The following is a 16,834-nucleotide window of genomic DNA, read 5'->3' as shown; positions in this document are numbered from 1 at the left end:
CAGTAACCTCCCTGCACTAACCATGGTAGTGCCTTGGTGTACTTTTGTTGTAGGGGGTACGCTCTCAGTCTTTTTTCCTAGTTGTTGCTTTGCCACCTTCTACCCATTGACTCGTTCTGTATGACGTATGAAGTGCTTACCCATGAAGGAGCCACTGGATATATTGGGTCCCCTGGTCCTGTGCCCATGACTCTACAAACAGCACCACACACAACAGGCTGGGTGTGGGAATATTTATTTCAGTTGTATATGCAGTACCCTGGCAGCAAAAGAGATATGAAACAACAGCAATGATAAGCAGTTAACTCTCTCAAGGAATATATTGCAAATAGTTGAACAGTAAAAAGAAATACATTGTACAAGCAATGGGTATAGAGAGCAAATTCTCCTAAACCTTACGTGGGCATCGGAATAAGGAACATATTTCACTGTACTGAAGAAAATAAAAATCTCAGGACCAGGGATGGACTGACCATTTGGAAACTCGGGCACTGCCAGAGGGCCCGGGGTCAGCAAGGGGCCCCATGAGATGCTCCTGGTACCTTTTTCATAGGCTTTTTTTAATTTGGGCAAGGACACAGGGGCCCCATGATCCCCTATTGCCCGGGGGCCCCATGAGTTGTCAGTCCGCCCCTGCTCAGGACTTGGCATGCCCCAAGGAAATGGATTTAGGTAAGTAAAAGGGGCTATTAGTGTAGGATTTTTTTTTCTGGAACATGGAGAGTTGGGGAAAGCAAAATAGGGTTAATGCCTGGAGTGCTACTGTTACTTTCGATTTTGCTTGCAGTGTGCCAATGTGTTATCAGCAACGTTGATCAGTTGCCCTATCATGCTGATATCAATGCCAATAGTTTTCACCATTAAAACAAATGCTAAAAACAAAAAAAAACAGCACTAAAGTGTCTGCTCTAAATAAATATATTTGTCATTGGGGGTATAGTGGAAAAATACAGTTTGTAAAGTCATATGATCTTCATCAGCTATCATTATAGGTTTATTTAAAGGGCTGCAGTGAGGATATCATTTAATTTTCTTAATCTGTGTTATGTAAAAGAGTCTTTAAAGTGATATGTACTCCGATCACGGCCTGGGTATCTCAGTGGTGCTAAGTGTGGGGACCGTAATCAGAGTACATATGACGCAGAACCTGGAGAGAGAGGTGGAGCAATTGATTTTTAGAGCCCACCCGATCCACTGCAGTATCCAGAGGAGGGAGTTCCTACACCCACACATCCCTTAAAGCAGTGTTTCTCAACTCCAGTCCTCATGGACCCCCAACAGGTCATGTTTTCAGGATTTCCCTCAGATGAAACAGCTGTGGTAATTACTAAGGCAGTGAAACTGATCAAATCACCTGTGCAAAATAATGGAAATCCTGAAAACATGACCTGTTGGGGGTCCATGAGGACTGGAGTTGAGAAACACTGCCTTAAAGGGACCTCTGGCTGACTGGATCCTTTGCCACCTGAGAGTTTCTGATGCACCACCACTATCCAGAGGGAGGATTATCCTTGGCCTGGCTCATATCCGATTCCTAAAGGGGGCCTCCACTGATTGATTTAATGCGTATTATCATTACGCATTTGGTGAGTGCGTATTCTTACCCCACTATTCTGGAGCACCAGCACTGAAGCATTGCTTCTATTCACCATATACCTGCACAGATTGTCACGTATGGACTAATACCATTAAGCTGGCATTTATTTAACATATTTTCATTCTATGTGGACTATTTCTTATATTTTTAGCGCTGCACTTTTCTTATTTGATTATTATTGAGGTTTTATTATTGGTTACCTTTAGTTCTACAGCTGCTACTTGTCATGATAGTAATCTTAGCACAACCATTGCGATGCTTATCCTTTTTGGATCCACTACTTGTGCTTTTCATTGTGAATGATGGACCCATGACAAGTATACAGCTGGTGATTCACAATACATTGTTTGTACTGTCTATGCAGCCCTCTTGTATAAGACTTGAACAACATACTTACTGGCATCTCTTCTTCTGCAGCCATTTTAAGTGCGGTAGGTAATCTGGCCGTACTTGCCACAGCGATAAAATGTTCATCCCACTTGAAGTCTCCGGACCTGCTTTCAGTAAACTTAGCCATAACGGACTTTGGTATGGCCATTACTATGTACCCTCTGGCTATTGCCTCTGCCTGGAATCATGCCTGGATCGGAGGAGAACCAACTTGTCTTTATTATGCCCTAATGGGATTCTTCTTTGGAGTAGCCAGTATGATGACTTTAACGGCCATGGCAGTTATCCGCTCCTTGGTGACCAGCACAACCACAAGCACCCGTAAGTAACGCATTGAGGTAAAAAATGTTTAGACTTTAGAACCACTTTAAGCCAGAGACTTTGTTGCAAAATAGCCAATGAAATGTCTAAGATAACAACATTTAACAAAAGTCCAACAGGACAGGACACCAATGTATAGCAGAGATTTTCAATTAAGCCCGTTATAGAATTGCTAGTTCATAATAGTTTAGCAGGTGGTTAAAAGAATCCACATTCATGTCCTACTTTTGTTAATTGACAGCTCTCATATGCCAGTCATATTGTGTAAATCCTGATTTGATAAAGTTACAGTCATAACAAGCATATACCCAAATGTATAAGTAAATCATTATTAATTTGATACCACACATGCCTCTGCTATAATGTACAGCAGGTGAATTAGTTTTATCATGTCTTCTAGGCAATGTGTGCATCCAATTTACTATAATCACATGATTCTATGCAATATGTTGATGGTTAGACTGTAAAATATGGTTATTGAGAGATATAAATAGTTAGAAAAACTGTCAAGAAGGAAAGTTTCTTCTAAACAATAATAAAACATTTTGACACCTCCTCAGCCCACTCCTCAGACCCTTTCATTTATTGCTTAATTTCTGTGATCGTTCTCCTCAGAGACTACAAAAGATGGCTGCAGCTCATGTTCTTCTAAGGTACCATCAAAACTATGCATGAATATCGAGAATCGTTTCTGAGGGCCAGTGACTCTGTCATATTCAGACTTATGCTGCTAACTTGTTTTACATTTCATATGGAAACCCATGTACATTAAGCAAATTAATAAACGCAACAAAAGGACATTTACATTTCAAATAAAAGCTTCTAATGAAGAAATGGCATCTGAAAAATGGTATTTTAAAAGATACTGTACACTTACTTGTAATAAAAAGAAAGATGGATGGAAGGAACAGGGGCGGACTGACAACTCATGGGGCCCCCGAGTAATAGGGGATCATGGGGCCCCTGTGTCCTTGCCCAAACTCAAAAAAGCCTATGAAAAAGGTACCAGGTGCATTTCATGGGGCCCCCTACTGACCCCAGGCGCTCGGACAGTGCCCGAGTTTCCAAATGGTCAGTCCGCCCCTGGGAGGGAACAATCTAACTTGCCAATAAATGAACTGCCAATACTGAGAAATCATCTGTGTTGAGTTATCTGTTTGGTTAGTGGCCTCACCGGCTCGATCCTTATTAGTATTCCCTTTTTAGTAATTCTCACTGAAAACCAGGCTGATATGAGAGTGATTAATATTCATAACAATTTGTACATCCTCCATTAAACCTTATTCTCTGCTTATACAGACCTGTAAAGATTTAACCACTTGTCTAGCAGGGCTATTTTTTCAGTTTTTTTGTATATAGCGCCGTCAATTTGCACAACGCTTTACATATATGTTGTATTTTCACATCAGTCCCTGCCCTTATGAAGCTTTCAATCTTAGGTCAATAACTCACATTCATACATACATACAGGCACAGGCAGAACATGAAAACTTCAGGTAGGTAGTGCAGTGGCTGATATTCAAACTGCCAACCCTAGTGCTGCTAGGTGAAAGTGCTAACCACTTAGCCACTGTGTTGCCCACACATGTTAAGATGCAGATTTTAGACTTGAAGATTAGTTAAACCACCCCAAACTGTGGTGGAAGTTGGAATTTTTTATGTCACATGATACTGGTGCACGTTTATCAAACACAAGTTTTCAGAAAAAATAGACTAAAGTTAATTTTAGTGCACACAAACACAATATATTACTAAATGTTTTGTAAAATATAAAAGATGAGGTATTGTCTGGTAAATAGATACCTAACATATCAAGTCTTAAAATTGCACATATCTGTGAAATGGCAACAAACTTTGGTACCCAAAATTGTCCCTAGGCGTTACTTTAAAAATCTTTACAGGTTATCAGTTTAGAGGCAAACGCAAATGATGGCCCTGGAATTATGGCTCACGCTCCAATGTTTGCAGTTATATGTAACATGTGTAGAGCAATCCTCATTTTCGTATGTACAGTTGCAAGAAAATGTATGTGAACCCCTAGGGATTACATGGAGTTTTGCATGAATTGGGCATAAAATGTGCTCTGAACGTCATCTAAGTCACAACAATAGAAGAACACAGTCTGCTGAACATAATACTACACAAACATTAGATGTTGCCATGGTTTAATTGCACATAACATGTAAACATTCACAGTGCAGGGAGGAAAAAGTATGTGAGGCCCTAGCTTAAAGACTTCTCCCAGAGCTAATTGGAGCCAGGAGTGAGCCAACCTTGACTCCAATCAGTGTGATGATATTGGATGTGTTGCTGACAGCTGTCCTGCCCTTAAAAAACACACACCTGTTTTGGGTTTACTGGTTTCAAGAAGCACTGTCTGATGTGAACCATGCCTCGCAGAAAAGAGCTCTCAGAAGACCTACGATCAAGAATTGTTGACTTCATTCATGCAAAACTCCACGTAATCCCAAGGGGTTCACATACTTTTTCTTGCAACTGTATGTAACATGTGTAGAGCAATCCTCATTTTCGTATGTAGGTATGCCTGCCACATCTGTTTATGTTCTTATATGCATGTGCGCGGGGGCAAGGGACATTAACCCTAGGTTCATATCTTTGCAGGTGGTGCCACTGCGGATCTGCACGAAATTCTGTGTAGCCGCACCATCCGTACAGAGAAATGCGGACCTGCAGGCGGGTGCCATTAGTTCTAATGGCACGCTGCCCTCACTGGAAAACGCAACTGTACTGGGAACCGAGGTTCCCATGTGGGCTGCGTTTTCCAAAGAAGTGCAGGGACTTCTTTCCCTGCGTGTCACGGGCACAGGAGTCCATTCAAATTAATGTGCTCTCGTGCCCGTGCAAAACGCGGCCCGCACGGCCGCATAGATGTGAACCGTGGGGTAAAACGTTTTTGTGTGTTTTTGTTACTTTGTTTACACTATCATTACTATTATTTTATTTTTTACAATTAACTTTATTGCTATCACATGGGGGCCAGTATGTGGTGGCGGTAGACAAGTGCTTTAAACATAACAGGCATCCAATTACATTCCTGCATAAAAATGGCACCTACCAAGTAGTCTGTAGTCAGCAGGCAGTTTTCTTTTGGAGAGCTTTAACTGTTGTGAATCAGCAAAAAAAGTCTGGTGTACTTCTAACAGTCACCACGTCAGATTTACCAAAGCTCCAGGGAAAGCAAGCCCATTGCCTGATTTTTTTTTTCAAATTCCTGACCTGCACAATGAAGGTATGTCAACCTCACCAGAACAGAAAGTAACAATGAAAGCCCCAAACAGGATCACAGATAAACATGAAAAGATAAAGAGAGGTCCTAACCCTACCCCAAGCTATACAAAACTACATGTGAAAGTTCTGGATGTATTCCCATTCTAAACAGTCTGCATCGTTTTTGTAAATGTTGGATTTTCTTACCCAGTCCTATGTTTGGGTTCTGTCTTCTGCTATCTCTATATATTTAACAGCCTCGTTCCCCTTCTTTTTCAACTTATACTCATATTCAGGTAATGCTTAACAAAACAAGATATTGACTTGTTTCTTCTCCCACTCTAGATTAATATATTTTGATAAATGATCTGCAATAACTCTGCTTTCCAATCTGAATCTATGGTCATGTGGTCATTGATGCCTCTTCCTGTAATGGTCACTTGTCCCATAGCTTCTCTCTTTTGTGCAAGTGACTGGTCACTTCTTTCTGCCCCTCTGCATTTTACTTATGTAGAACATTTGGAACACTCCAAACATTCTCCTCTTCATGCTCTGTAATGCTTCAATGCTTTTCATTCCTGTCAAAATATCACCCACTATCACAGCAATGGAGCCACCCATAAACAAGACCTTTTGTGAGGGACCATGGTAAATGTTGTGCTGTGGGCCCTGCTGGCAAAACCCTACCTTGACATGATTCTTCCCATAGCGTTCCATGTTGGAACACTCCACACTTTCTCCAAAGGTACACTCTTTAACACCTTCAGCCCAGCCAAAATGCCACCCACTATCACAGCAATGGAGCAACCCACAAACAAGACTTTGTTTTTATGTGGTTGTAAACCCTTAATATTCTGCTGTGGGACCTGCTGGCAAAACCCTACCTTGACATGATTCTTCCCATAGCGTTCCATGTTGGAACACTCCACACTTTCTCCAAAGGTACACTCTTTAACACCTTCAGCCCAGCCAAAATGCCACCCACTATCACAGCAATGGAGCAACCCACAAACAAGACTTTTTGTTTTTAAGTGACCCACCTCAGGTGATACACAAAGATTAAATAAATTATTCTACATAAGCTGTACCTGTCTATCTGCAGTCTTATGCTTTCTACATCTGTTCAAAGTGCTGAATATTTAAAGCTTGTCTGAAAGTTCAGAAAAAAGGGGGTGGAGAGCTGAAATTACATTCTGCACAGCTCATTGAGGAGAGCTCTGATAGTTGATTGGAGGGACTGGACACACCCCCTTCACACAGCACACAGGAGCAGAGCTGAGGCTGTCAATCTGCTGGAGCTCCCTCCCGTCACCTTTTTTTCCTCTTCGTCAGGGAAACTTGTCAGAAGTGATTCATGCCGATAGCAGAGGGACAAAGCAGTAGACAGAAATGATACTTCGTGCTCTTAATTGATACAAGTACATGCTATAGAGGGATATGTTTTCTTCATATTTCATTTCTGAGGTTTACAACCACTTTAAGAGGCCATGGGAAATGTAGTGAACTGAGTTCTGCTGTCAATAGCCTACCACTGTCTAGAAGTTACAAAAGAAGAATACAGCTTCAATCAGGAAAGCAGTTTTCACAATAATAGTGCTAGAATGACAAAAAGTGCAATAGAGGATAGGAAATTATCTTTTCAACTTGCATGAATTTCAGATTTAAAGAACTTGCATTGCTACATACTGTAGTTTCATGGTTTGGACAAAAATGACACGTCCGTTGAGACTAAGTTCAGGTACCTAAAGTTGCCTGTTTTCACCATTGCAACATTTTCCTTGTTTTCTTTCTTTCTTCCTCCTCTAAGTTGGCCAAGATCTACTAAAACAGTACTAAACCGTGAAGCTCCCATTCACCTAACAACATTTTGGAGGATGCCTAGGTCTTTATCAAGCTAGGAGCAGACTGCATATATTTTATTTCTTGGAATTCTGTTTTTTAGTCCCCTATGTTGCTTTATCATCTTCTTGTTATATTTGTAAGGGAGGGAATGTTTCCAGCTCTCTGTCTTTAAGGACCTTGTCCAATAACAGTGCAAATTTAATTCTCTATATTCATTTTCTTAGCAATGCTTTGCTTGTCTTCTTCCTGGTTGTGACAAACAACCCCATTGGGTCCAGGGCATCATTGTTGATGGGATTTGTCTGCTGCTCAACTGTGGTGTTTTATGAGATAAGGTGCTGTTAGTGGCAGGTCTGTGTAGCAGTTCATGTGGTTTAAACACTGGCCACACTCAGGGTATAAATTATAGTGGTACTAAACCCAAAAATGTGATACATTGCAGCATACCAATCCTTAAATAGAGTGGCCACATTAGTTTCCTTTTATTAGACTTTTTGTATTTTCATCTGGTGATCTGGCCAGTACCACACTTTCTGTCTTCAGGTGTTTCCATTCTGGATGATGGAGTAACAAAGACATTCTTGGACAGCAGCATTGTGAGTATGGGGAGCAGGATTGTATTTACCACAAGGAAAAGAAGGCATTTGCCTAGGGCGGCATTTTTCAGGGGGGCAGCAGTATTTTCAGGGGGGCAGCACTGTCCCCCAAAAGAAGGAAAGGAAGAAGGAACACACAGCATTGGGACAAGGTGGGATCTGAGAGAGGCTGCAGGCTGCTTGATGGTGTATGCAGAGCCTGACTCTTGTTCCCGGGGATGTCCGAAGCTGTGAAGGTGAGTGTCTTATCTCTTGCCGGGGTGGGGGGCTGCGGTGTTGTTGGTCAATGGGCGGAAGTCAATTTTTGTGTTGCCTAGGGCAGCACGAAACCTAAATAAACCACTGATGGGGAGGAGAGTATTGAATGGGCTAGCAGATTTAGATGAACTTGACAAACACATTAAGGCCTTTTCCAGATGGGGTGCACTCCATCCAGAGTCCACATTCTTAGCAGGGGGATCTGTTCACTGATCCCTGCTGAGCAGGCTGATGGCTGGTCTGTGTCTAAAAATTGGTAAGCTGTGATATATTACATTTTTGTTTTTGGGCTTAATACCTCTTTAAATCTTCTCTGTGATGAGTGGTGTGTTTTAGAGAGAAAGATTGTGTGCTGGATGTGTTGGAACAGCTTATAAGTCTAGGGAGACCCAAATTGCCTCATAACTAGCCAGAAGGCAGAATGTTCTGTTCTGCATGGATTGTGCTGATACAGACTCTCTGCGGGAGAACACTTTTGTTTCACGTTTGATGCAATGATGATGAATGAACACGGGCCAGGAATTCCTTAAACACACTTTGGCGCCTGGACTACCTTTCTGCAAGCTCTACGTTTGAAGCTGACCACTTCACAAATGTCTGCACTTACATAAAACATTCTGTTTGGCAGAGGATCTAAATGTTTTATTGCTATGTCTATCTTTACATTAATTTGTTCTAATAAAAAAATTTAACTGTAAAAACAAAATCCTCAGGTTTTGCTTCTGAATAATGAAAGATTTTCTATATTGTCATCTAAATAATAATCAGCTCACAGTTGGTGTAATCCCTAATACCTTCCAATTTACAGTATATAATTGCTCTGGGCAGTAATGCACCTTTATAGAATGGCAAATTTCTCAAAACAACCCAGTGAGAATTAAAAGGAATCCTTTGGGTAATTCATTTCTTACAAGTTACATTTTACAACAGCATCATTTTTAAAACAAGCTTTTATCGCTAAAAACGGTCCTTGAGCTCAAGTCATGTGACTTTGCCTAGACTAAAGCTGGCGGTTAGTTTTTTTCAGCTAACAGATACCTCCATCCACACAAATGAGGTGGATGGAGGCATTCTCTCCGCCACTGTCAGAATATACTGATCAGCAGCTGCAGCTGATTGGCTGCAGCTGCTGATCAAGGAAAATTTTCCAACATGTTCCTTTGATAGAGGTTGATCAAATTGTTATCTTCTGTCAACTGGGGGCAGCCACTGCTTGATCAGACATCTTAATTCTTCAACAACACAAGGAAGTATCCAATGCAATTTTATTTCATCTAATTCTAGTACAGGGGATGTTTTTCCTGTTTTTTGAAGTGTAAGAAGACAACTGTTTTCAGCCGATTGGTTCACACTCTCATTAATATGGAGTATAAGTAGACGTCACTGGCTGACCATTTTCCCAGGGGAATGACTGATTAGGCAGTTTTGAAGGCCACTTGAGCATTCATGTTTGTTCCTGCATCTGAACAAAGAGATCTCATATAAATATCAGTCTAGCCTGCCCATCCAACCATAATTTGAGGTTTATGCCAGCTTTAGAATGTTAAACTTTTGCTGAATCTGATAAGTGTAACTATCTCTCAGAACTGTTTATTGTGTTTTGCAGGCAATATCATTAAGAAGAAAGCAGTCTACATCCTAATAGCTGGCATATGGCTGTATGCATTGCTGTGGGCAATATTGCCGTTGGTTGGCTGGGGCCATTATGGGCCAGAACCTTTTGGGGTCTCTTGCACCATTGCCTGGTCTGAGTTCCAGAATTCCACCAATGGATTCTCATTTATTATTAGTATGTTCATACTGTGCACAATCACTCCGGCTGTGACCATTATCACCTGTTACACCAGGATAGCCTGGAAGCTTCATAAGGCCTATCAAGAGATCCAGAACTATGACAAGATCCCCAATGCAGCCAGAGTGGAGAGGAAGCTCACCCTGGTAAGTTCATATAAAAACGCAATAATCCTAAAATGCAAGCCATCTTTATAGTTTTAGGTTTAAAATAGACCAAACCTGTGCTTTGCCCATGCAGGCCAATACAACACATTTGCTTTAATACTAATAGGAGGAGCATGTGATAACACCGGTTCTTTGTGATTGGCCCAGCACTATCACATGGAAGTGGAAAGTGTTGAGGAATTACAGACACACCACACTCTTATGGTGAACAAAAGAAGTCTTTATTCACATCATACATGTGCATGGGCCAGTCCAGGGGAGGACTGACCAACAGCTTTCCCTTTACAACGATTATTTATACGGTGTAGGAGGCACAAATGTGGTTGGTCAACATTGTTTGATGCTAACAGCATGTCACCATATCTAATTTGGAATAAATGACCAAGTATGACATGTCACATTATAACTAGACAATAAACAAGGTGCAGGGCAACCTCTGACATATGTTCCCAAATGGTCATGTCATAAAACATTCTTAGCTTGCTTGTTTTAGCTACTTAAAAAGGTTCTAATGAGTTCATGACCCAGGTTTGAACCATAATGTTTAAAGCAGCAGTTACAGTATAGTTATGTATTTATTTGATATCTAAGGCCTACTTCCTTGACAGAAGAGTCCTTAGCCCTATGCAAGCTCTAAATTAGAAGATTCAGAGTTTACAAAGAGCTTCCTCTCCTTTGTCCTTGTGGCTGATTGGAGTGGCAGGAGAGCGAAGGAAAGAAGAGAGTAATAAAGTGACCCCATTGACCTATTCCCAAATGTTAAACTATGCTGGGATGACAACACTTAGGTTGGAAAACAGCTGAGCATTAGGACCCATGCAAAGCCATTTTAACAACAGTTTCCTCAATGTCCAGTTGATAGTCTAGAAGCAGGAAGATTTAGAACAGGGAACACATTGCCTACCTTGTGTTTAATTGATAAAGTGTGGAACTGAGCTAAGAAACATCTGGGTTACTTATACTAATTACTCCATGTTTATTAATAATCTTAATTATCCTGAGCTTTTCAAACTGAAGGGATTTGATGTATGGACTGTATAGTGGAAGTGTTCTTAAAGATTTTCAATCATTGAAAGAGGAGTTTGGATTTCCAAACAAATGCTTCTTTCAAAATCTGCAGCTGAGGCATACAATATTAGCGCAGTCCAGGTCTAGTGTATGGTCCTTGACATTCCCTCTCTAATTGATTATATGACTGCCTCCGTCTCAATGAAGGGTCAAATCTTGTCATCGTATAAAATCCTGTTGCAGCAGTCCATGAACCATAGGACTCATGGAGGGAACATTGGCAACTCAATATGGGGCCTATCTTGGACTATGAATAAATCAATATTCTAAAAACTGTGCTACAGGTATCACTGTCTACTACTCAGATACTGACGCAACGGTTTATTATCCATAAGACCTTTTACATTCCTCAAAACCTTTTTAGATGGCATAGAACAGACTCATCCTTCTGTGCATAATGTGCATTAGACATGGTGTGACAGTGCACGGCGTCAGACCCCAGCCCTTCTCACCAACTCGTGACTGAAGGACTAGCTGATCTCAGACCGCGCTGTCAGTTGCGTAACAATGCCACTCTCAGCTGCGCCCTGCACAAAGATTTTCCAGCTCGCGGGGCCACAATCTATGTGCCAGCAGCCTGAGAGCGATTGTTACTGGGTCAGGTTAATTTACGCAATTAACCCTTCACACTGCTGCCACCACCACCTTTTTACAGAGAAGGAGGACACTCACAAATCTTAGCAGTAACACTATGATATTAGAATAAGCGTCTGCAACACACACTGTCACCGCAGACAGATGTATTCAGAGGATTATCACACACAGTAGCACTCTTCAGAGGCAGGGATTCTTTTAGTTTGCATTAAAAGCTTTAGAGACAGTTTCAACACTTTTCAGAAAATAGGATTTATTACTAAAAAGGTCAAAATGGTGCAATTAAAATATTTACAGAAAAAGATGTAACAAATATATATAAAGACAGTAATAAAACAACAGAGAAATAAAAGAAAGAAGTTTCAGAAGGCAGGATACTTGCAAAAGTCCTTGGTTTGAGCAGAGTCCAATCGTCCGAACAAAAAGGTTGCCTTTCTCCCAAAGATGGTTCCTGATGTTAAAAGGGAGAGATCTTACGTTTCTCCAGGCTGTCAGTCTTTTTCTATTATCTTAAAGGGGTGTCTCCTGAGAGCAAGTATCCAATCGCCTCATTTGGGGATGGGTGTTAGGCGTTGACCAAGGTTATGACCAAATCCCTTCAAGTTCATACTACGGTCAATAACCTTCAATAGGTACAGGTAGCATCCTAGCAACTGGCAGATTAATATTTAGAATCATATTCCAAACGTGCAGATACCAAACTGTAGCATATCCTGCCACTCCGGATAAAATATATTGCTTTCTACCCTCTTGTAGGCAGTACATAGGGATGTAAGGTGTCATGTGACTCATATTAAAATGACCTATCCGAATATATACTTCATATCAATGTGCCCAGTTCCTGCTGAAGTTTATGAATTTGTATGAAAAATGACTCATGTGGGATGTACGTTTTATGGCACCCTCTGCTGTAATGCTTACAGGTCATGACCGACTGAGTTATGGTCTCAAGACCGGGCAGAGGAAAGTGGTTGTCAAGTAGACATTCTGGAACCAGGCTAATTAGGAATTTACAACCATGGAGCTTATTCAGCTGTGCCTATGCACTTTTGACCCCCCTTCACTACAGACTCACATTCCATTCAGAAGGGAGGGGGGCAAAATTATGAGAGTCATGAGACAAAATGGTAGACCTAACAAAATGGTTGCCAGCGTCCCTGTCCCTATGCGCACAATTGCCACACACGTGTACGATCATCTACATGCTCCAGAAATGTCCCAAGTTTTCTCGATATTGGACGTTAATCTTAAATACTATCCACATTGTTTTTTGTTCTGTTAATCTACAATTTCATCTCAAGTTTTGAGTGTTCGGATAGTTAGATGAAGAACAATATTCCCCTTGTGTGTATCTTGCTGTTAAATGCTTGCTATTTATAGCACGTAAGCTTTTGTACCGATAAATGGATTTCTCCAACCCCACCCCATTCGTGACAAGTGGAAACAACTGGTACAGTAAATTCTTCCCTCTTAAGGGAGAAGCCAGTATATCAACATATGAGTTGCCTTTTTAAAATCTTCAAAATTCTAAGAATAGAAATTTTAAGAAGTGTTTATTTGAGCAGTGTACTTTTCTGATTACACAGAGTAAATAAAGCCACATTCAGTGTTTACATTGTTCCTGCATGTGAGTGGGCAGGCATTATACTTGGGCCTTCATTTCAATTTCAAAAACTTATGATCGTAAAATAATCAAAACAGTAAATCAATCATGAAAATGAATTAGTTGTACTCCTGATGGAATCCCTGTACTGACTGTGGGTGCATTAGAGATCTTGAAGTCTATTACAGATTATCCTCTGAAGTATACATAAGCAAACTGTCCTGAGAAAATATTTAGGCTATCACTGCTTAACTCTCCTCTTAAAAATGCTTGTTGTTTGGCTGTTATGCTAATCTAAAGGCTTTCATGCTGTTTTTTATTTTAATAGATTTTCCTAAAAGCTCAGCTGAAGTCTGACACTTTTTTATCCATTTACAGCTCTGTCTAACAGCACGCTATGATTTGACACTTTTTTTGCTTGGGAATGCATTCAGATTCATTATTATAAAATTGCTGCTCCCAGTCCTCACACTGTAGTGGTCTATACTGGCATAGAATAGTAATAGCCACCATGGCTGAATCTAGGGGGGTGCTGTGGTGGGCTAAGCCCCCCCAGATTTCAGCTGCACCCCCTTCCCTACCAAAGCCAACTACTGCCCTCCTTCACCCTGTGCCTGGCCACTGAATCATGCAGACAGCAGCACTTTCCCTGTTCCTGCTTCTGTTAACTGCTAAATATACCACCAGGCTAAGTTGATGATCTGCTCAGGGACCCAGCAGGGTGGGGGGAAGCGGTCTAACACTCCCCTGCCATCTAATTAGGAGTGGTTATTCCTAGGGAATCTGCAATATCTCCCGAGGCAGCGGGAGTTGGTGGGCAGGGCCAGGGGTATCCCTGCTTCCTCCACTCCTCCCACAGACTCCTGCACTCAGGCTGATCCCCAGCTGAAGGAGAAAGAGGAGGAGCCAACACAGCAGCCCGGGAGTCTTCATCACCAGCCATGGGGTAGGTGACTGAGCACACTGTCACTACACACTACCCTAGCCTACCACTATACTACCCTAACCTGCCACTATACTTCCCTAACCCGCCACTATACTACCCTAACCCGCCACTATACTGCTCTAGCCTGCTACTATACCATCCTAACTTGCCACTATACTACCCTAACCCGCCACTATACTACCCTAACCTGCCACTATACTACCCTAACCTGCTACTATACTACCCTAACCCGCCACTATACTACCCTAACCCGCCACTATACTACCCTAACCTGCCACTATACTACCCTAACCTGCCACTATACTACCCTAACCTGCCACTATACTGCTCTAGCCTGCTACTATACCATCCTAACCTGCCACTATACTACCCTAACTCGCCACTATACTACCCTAGCCTGCTACTATACCGTCCTAACCTGCCACTATACTACCCTAACCCGCCACTATACTACCCTAACCCGCCACTATACTACCCTAACCTGCCACTATACTACCCTAACCCGCCACTATACTACCCTAACCTGCCACTATACTACCCTAGCCTGCTACTATACCATCCTAACCTGCCACTATAGTACCCTAGCCTGCTACTATACCATCCTAACCTGCCACTATACTTCCCTAACCCGCCACTATACTACCCTAACCCGCCACTATACTTCCCTAGCCTGCTACTATACTGTCTTAGCCTGCCACTATACTACCCTAATCTGTCACTATACTGTCTTAGCCTGCCACTATACTTCCCTAACCTGCCACTATACTGTCTTAGCCTGCCACTATACTTCCCTAACCTGCCACTATACTTCCCTAACCTGCCACTATACTGTCTTAGCCTGCCACTGTACTACCCTAACCCGCCACTATATTGTCTGGAGATGTTTTTAAAAGCAGTGACCTCTGTTCTCTGCCCTGCCAGCAATGACCCCTGTCCTCTGCCCTGCCAGCAATGACCCCTGCCCTCTGCCTTGCTAGCAATGACCTCTGCCCTGCCAGAAGTGACTCCTGTCCTTTGCCTTACCAGCAGCCAGCCCTGTCCTCTGACCTGTACGCAGTTACCTCTATCCTCTGCCCTACCAGAAATGACCACTGTACTTTTGTCTACCTCCCTACTAATCCTTTTTCTCCACCTTGCTGAAACCTGTTTTCGGCTCTGCTGACCCATATCCTTAGCATTGCTGACTCCTGTACACTGCTCTGCTGACCCCTGTCCTCCACCCTGTGGACCCCTGTACACAGCCCTACAAACTAATGGCCCCTGTACACTGCCTTACAAAGTGCTCACCCTATTCTCTGCCCTGCTGACCCCCTGTGTACTTCCCTGTTGACCTCCCATCCTCTGCCCCCCTGACATTTTTTACCCCCACATCAGACAGGCTAGATCTGGCCCTGATAGCCACACTCCTCAGGATAAGCTTCCTTAAACAGACTTGTATTGAAGAGTGAAGGCGGGATGTGTCGGACCAGTGCACTGATTACTGAGTGTATTAGGTCTAAGGTGCCTATTGAATGAACAGTTCAATTTAAACACCCTGCACAACTGCTGTACTGGAGATTCTCAGTTGTTTGTGCAACATTTTTCTGACTATGTATCTAGTTCATATCTATTTTAATTTGGCTTTAATTTACAACTACATAGTGTTAGCTTTGGTGGTTTGTGGCTAGTAGAATTTAGCAAACTTCAACTGGATAAGTCGTATTGAATGTGGCCGGCTGCCAGTAGGCGATATACCATAACCTGGATAAATGAGAACCATCACAGGCATATTGACGATTTGTATTTCTTTAAAAAAACAAACTACCTGGCATAAGCTAGTATTCATAAGTACAACAATGATTAAAAAAAATCAATGCTAAAAAAGTAAACAAAAGGATAACATTTTATACTATGTTAAAACAGTATTGGCTAACAGTTTTTTTTGCCCAAGTTTTTTTCATATCAAGTTTTAACTAGAAAAGCTACAATTTCTGGGGAAATTGTGTGAAGTGTTCTTGCCTCCACCAGTAGTCTACAACTCACACTCTAGCTTTTGTCACTCTGCTGGCTGCTCACACACCTGGGTTCCTATGGCAACTCACTCTACAGCAAGTGCAGAGAAGAGCGGTTAAAAACAAACTGCTCCAACTTGCTCACTTCACTGGCGGTTGCCATTTTCAAACGGTTGTAGTTTAAAAATTATAAATCCTACACTGAAGAGCTTTATATTGTGAGAATCACAAGACCCTGACCTACGGGTTGATGCATAGTATGTCTCTGAAATATTAAAAATAAAGGCACAGTTGCAGTTTAGACATTGCCCTTCAAATTTGAGGTGGCTAGAGTGGAGTTGCAATGAATGTCAATGGGTGTTGTAAGTTGCAAACAAATGGTCATATTGTGAAAACTATCAGGACTATGGCTTAGCCGTGGACATTTTTAGTGGCAGCAGG

At 41.9% G+C, this 16,834-nt stretch overlaps 1 protein-coding gene across 1 annotated transcript in view; it reads left to right on the top strand.

Moving 5' to 3' along the window:
* LOC149455661 (opsin-5-like) overlaps positions 1-16,834 on the top strand; it is a 53,336-nt gene that overhangs the window by 18,699 nt on the left and 17,803 nt on the right. Inside the window, exons 2-3 of the mRNA XM_089686058.1 lie at positions 2,015-2,308; positions 9,839-10,170. Coding sequence (XP_089542184.1) covers positions 2,015-2,308; positions 9,839-10,170 — 626 coding nt within the window. The remainder of the gene's footprint in view (positions 1-2,014; positions 2,309-9,838; positions 10,171-16,834) is intronic.

The sequence above is a fragment of the Staurois parvus genome, unplaced genomic scaffold, assembly GCF_062004578.1.
Source record: "Staurois parvus isolate SC_StPar_1 unplaced genomic scaffold, SC_StPar_1.0 ptg000390l, whole genome shotgun sequence".
Classification (NCBI taxonomy): domain Eukaryota; kingdom Metazoa; phylum Chordata; class Amphibia; order Anura; family Ranidae; genus Staurois; species Staurois parvus.
This window is presented reverse-complemented; position numbering and strand designations above follow the sequence as displayed.